The 5,479-nt window shown below is 32.5% G+C and overlaps 1 protein-coding gene across 1 annotated transcript; it reads left to right on the top strand.

Moving 5' to 3' along the window:
- The first annotated feature begins 241 nt into the window (after positions 1-241).
- LOC132732130 (coadhesin-like) lies at positions 242-5,263 on the top strand. The gene is made up of 5 exons (XM_060718497.1): positions 242-398; positions 2,585-2,707; positions 2,928-3,098; positions 3,561-3,731; positions 4,235-5,263. The coding sequence occupies exons 1-5, from the start codon at positions 317-319 to the stop codon at positions 4,627-4,629; spliced, it is 942 nt and encodes a 313-aa protein (XP_060574480.1). The 5' UTR covers positions 242-316; the 3' UTR covers positions 4,630-5,263.
- The last annotated feature ends 216 nt before the right edge of the window (positions 5,264-5,479 follow it).

Raw genomic sequence — 5,479 nt, 5'->3', positions numbered from 1 at the left:
AAATATCATGTTTAAATTGAGGTCGAAACCGTTTGAATGACGACGATTCCTCAGGTCAACTTGCATTATAAACAAATATTGTTTAAGTTGTAAATTATTACATCAAAACTTTGATATGAAAGAAAAGAAAACAAAAGATTGTTCACATATCAAGCTTAAGACACGATAAGTGGTTGACTAATAATTCGGGGAAAATTGTCCGCAAAAGATGGATCTCTTTGTCTCCAGATTTAAAAAGAATGATATTGTTATTAATTTTTAGAAGTGTGGCGGATTTGATGAAATTCAAAATAGTTCGGAAGTTACAGTACAGAAAATGAGTGCCGACAAAACTAGCTATTGTTATGAATACTGTTCTACAAGCAAATGCAACAAAGATATTTGTACATACCCTCCAAGTAAGGATTTACTTTTGCGTCGCAGTAATAATGATGAAGGTCATATGCGACTTTCAGCTTTCAGGTGACGGAATACCTCAGGTAACCCTCCATGCATTATTTGAGGCTCGAGCGGTTGCAATCGTTGACCAACTATTGAGCTATCTGGATAATCTACTCTCAATTCTGGCGAGATTTGTACTAACATACGTAAAGGACAAATGAGGGAAGTAAAACTGTTTTCTGCAAACCGACGAGTGTTTTCTTGTAACCATATATCCTGTTATGTTGTGTAATGAGGTTGCTAACCACACTTAAATGAAAATTATATATATATATATATATATATATAGTATATATATATATATATATATATATATATATATTAGTATATATATATATATATATATATATAATATATATAGTGCATATATAGAACATGTTTTCAAACATCCAAGAATATGTAAAATATGTTACTGCAAATATTTGGTGCACATTATATGTAAATCATTGAAATATATGCATTCATTTCTAATGATTTGACTGAGAAAAATACAATTGATTGGAATATTTATATACATTTGTATATCCTCTAGCAGACATAAATAAAGAATACAGTCAATTTATTACAAACTGTAAAATTTATCATCTAGGTATTCTAATTAGGTTCAATAAAGTGCATAATTATTGATCACACAGTTACAAGACAGTCTTTTACTTTCCCTTCATTTAATTATTGACAGAAATGCATGAAAACTGTATATCAGACATTGGGTTTTATTGCTCATTGCCTTTCGCCGCTTTTTCGATTAGTAGTCAATTACATTCGCATGAACACACCGTACAATCAAATGGACAGACAACCGTTAAACCGTCGACAGCCGTAATACATGTACAGTAAAAACTCGCTAATGAGACCAATGAAGGGACTTTACACAGCTGGTCTTAATAGCGGGTTGGTCTCATTAATGAATTTGATAAAACAGAAAACCAGGCAATATATTAAGGGATACCATGTACTGTACACATGTTTAATTCTGGGCTAACCTATTTCAAATGAGAAGATATAAAGCATACACTATTATTTTTTTTATTTTCATTTATTTTCTTTTACTTTTTAACATTATGAAATTTTTAAACTTCTTTAGCGGCAATGTGCAAGATTTCAAAACCGTACGTGCATTTTGACAACAATAACCGCTTTCCGATGAGAAGCCACATTTTTTCTTGAAAGTCACAAAAAAAGATAAATACTTACCATCCGTCAATTGTGTTTTTTACACTGACATATCTGTTTATCAGGAGGTGGAACCCCATATGGATACCAACAGTGAGCATCGGTAAAAGTATATGTGAATTTCCGCTACTCCAGATGTGAAGCGTTACACCAGATGTGACCGTGAGAAACAGGTCAATCTTAACTTTTTAACAGTTATAAAAAAGTGAAACCTGTTTGTAGGAAAATTTAAATGTGATTCTATCCGCCTTACTCTCCTCTTTATTACTTTTTGTATTGGAACTATATGTAGTCTTTATCTTGATATTATTTCCGTCGTGGGTTCTGGTGTGACCATAACATATGCAATACGTATGAAGAAAATGTCACTAAACGGACACAAAATTTTACTTTAAGATTTTACTAAATCTCACCACAGACCGATACTTGACTTTCGAACAAATCCAGATTAAAACATTTCTGGAGCTTAAATGTAATTTAAGCAGCGATTCCTTTGTTTGTAAATGTTTAAATTAGAATTTGTTCGAATGTTAAGTATCAGTATGTGTTGAAATTTCGTAAAAAAAAATGTATTTTGGGTCCGTTTAAATTTAGTGATATTTTCTTCAAACGCATTGCATGTTTTGGTCACACCAGAACCCACGACGGAAAGAGTATCTCAACAAAGACTGCATAGAATTCCAATACAAAAATGGGTAATAAAGAGGAAAGTCAGGAGGGTGAAATTACATTTCAATTTTCTTTAAAAAAAAAAGGTTTGAATTTTATATAACTGTTTCAATAATTGAAAAATTTCACTGCGATTGACCTAATTTCACTGTCACATCTGGTGTTATGGTTCCTCCCCCGTGTATTTACTAGTACTTCTGTCGACGGTTGAATGGTTGTCTGCCCATTTGATTGTACGGTGTGTTTTATTACTCTTAAAATAAAACAATTGCAGTTTGAACATTGTTTTTGTTTTCTACAGACTCTGAATGCAGGGATAGCAAACATGTTGATTGTGCTCAAATGAACTCAATGTTCAGTATATGTAAAGTGAAAAATGAAGCCAAGAAAATTTGTCCACGGTTTTGCGATCTATGTAATTTAGGTATGTATGCTACTTGTATGTCGGTTATATTAATCAAATCATGTATTTGCAGCAGTATCAATAATAACATTATCGTAACTGGCCAATGAAAATTGACTCACAGTTGGTTGTTGTTGATTTACATAAATATGTAAAATTTTGTAAGCAGCTCGTAAACATGCGCAAAACATATTACAATATTACTTTTAGAGAAATATATAATATCTTATTCATCCTGCAGTTGATGGTGGTTGGTCGTCATGGTCACAGTGGTCATTGTGTGATGTCACATGTGGGAATGGTTCACTGTTACGTCAGCGTACATGTAGTAATCCTACACCACAAAATGGTGGCCTTGACTGCCCAGGAAACAAAATTGAAAAGAAATCTTGCAGTCTTCAATTATGTCCTGGTAAATTCATTGAAAAGAAAATATTTGTTATATTTAGAAATATACTCAAAGATTTTTAATATTAGTATCTGCAAGTTGTATAAGATTCATTATCCATGCAACTTGTGTTTATTCAATAGACTAAATCATCAATTCCTTTGAATATATTCTGGATGACTTTAATTGATTTATTAAGGCATAAAAGTGTCATAAATGTTGTGTTTAGATAATTTTTGTTCAACCACATATTGTGTGTTTCCCCATGCATGTTTCACAAATGCGTGTTGTTGTGTCAAACTCAAAAGGTTAGTGTCAAGTAAGCTGGAACGTTAATCAGCAACATATTTTGGGTAGTACTCCTATAGCATCAATAGTGACTTTATTTATATAAAGAGCTTAATTTGTGTTTATATTTTACAACGATATTTGCAGAGCCTGCTTTAAGTTTGAAATACGATAAGATATGCATGTCTTTCTTTCAAGTGCATGGAGGCTGGGGTTCTTGGGGTGAATGGGGAACATGTTCCGCGACATGTGATACTGGAATGCGCCGTCGGATACGAACATGCACGAACCCGCGCCCGGAACGTTTCGGCAACCATTGCTTTGGCAACAACGATGAAGCCGAATTGTGTAAAATTGGTCCTTGTGCAAGTAAAGTCTGTTTGATAATATCTATTCATACCATCAATAAGGTTACAAATTCTATAGAAAAATGTTACTTAAATTGTATTTAAAGAAATTGTTTTGTGTATTGTATGGTAGTCTTAGATCAAATATTTTATTTCATTAACTCCTTCTATCAAACAGATTTGACTTTCATCTGCTTTATGGCACGATATATACACAGCACACAATAACGAATGCTTACAGGCCTTTTGACGTCGAATATGGCGTCAATTATCCAAATTAAGTCATAAAAATGAGGCCTTATGAAATTTATTTCTCTTTTTATTAGCATGTTAGAATGGATATATAAATTATATTGAATGTAATAGAATAATGGACTGTTCATCGTTAAAATCCTTTATACTAAATCATTCGGGCATATCGCCCTTCGTAATAACATTCCTGCGCATTTGAACTTGAACCGTGCATTATCCAACAGCAATGCACTCTAAATTGATATAAATTAACTTATAGTACATTTGTTTCAGAAAAGGTTGCTTTTGATGCATACACAACAAATAGCAATAGTCACTACCGTGATGGAAGCGTTCTCGTTTTTCCACATATCAACATTAACGATGGACAAGGGTACAACCCATTAACTGGCATCTTCCAGGCTCCAGTTGCTGGGGTATACCAATTCACAGCACATGTTTGTCAACAAACAAATAAGCATATGGTCATTAGTATCATCAAGGGCACGAAGCAAATTGCGGCTACCACGGGGTTTGAAAGTGCTACTTCATCTTGCAGTTCCATCAGTGCTATTGCTCGGGTTGAGAAAAATGAAAAGGTATACGTAAAGGCGCGTTGGAGCGCAAGCTATTTGTACTCGGACACTTACCGATGGCCTTCTTTCAGCGGAATTTTTATGTACAGTTAGGTTAATTTAAGAAATACTGAATTAAAATCATTATAGGCTTGATAATCCATATTTTTAATTTCCTTTAAGATGTCAATTTTTTTAAATAATGTTTTGATAATGAATGTGTTTTAAAACTTATAAAGTAGCGCTAAACGTGCAGTAATGTGTCGTAAAGGCTGCTAAATCTGTTCAAAGTAGTATTTTTACTTCCATGCAAAACACGAATTCACTTTTTAGTTATACGAATATACAATAGAGCTACATAAGCAAACTCTTGTTTATGTATATGGCAACTGATTTTATTTTTTTGGAAACTGGAAAGATACCAAAAATAAAAAGAAAACTTTTAGGGGGAAATGATAGCATTTCTATGGAAAAGCATATCTTTAATTGTTTAATCGTCAACACTTGCATTTTTTCCCTAATCAACTTGTTTCAAGCAGGCATAATGTAAGACAAAATAAAAAATAATAATGTTTGAAATTTCTTATGATAAGGGTGACAATTATCACCGTTCATCAAAAACGCTCTTGCTTTAAGAAATTCATAATAACTTGTAGAAAGATAACTAAAAATCTGTCATGATACATTGTTTGATTTCTATGTGCCAACTATTTAACATAACTGTTAAACATTAGTCTTCTCTTATTGTATCTCAAGTTGACATATAGAGGATATTTTTTTGTTTGTGTGTAAGATGAAATTTTATTTCATCGAATGGGCTTTAAAAACAGTATTCTCACGAGTGGCGTAGCCACGAGTGAGAATACTGTTTTTAAAGTTCACGAGATGAAATAAAATTACATCTTACACAACAAACAAACAAATTTTCTTTTTATTTTATGCTAAAAAACAAGTTTAAACGAAA

The sequence above is a fragment of the Ruditapes philippinarum genome, unplaced genomic scaffold (genome assembly GCF_026571515.1).
Source record: "Ruditapes philippinarum isolate M1 unplaced genomic scaffold, ASM2657151v2 ctg19809_1_1_1_1, whole genome shotgun sequence".
Classification (NCBI taxonomy): Eukaryota; Metazoa; Mollusca; class Bivalvia; order Venerida; family Veneridae; genus Ruditapes; species Ruditapes philippinarum.
Note: the sequence above shows the minus strand (reverse complement) of the source record. Positions and strands in the feature narration are given on the sequence as shown.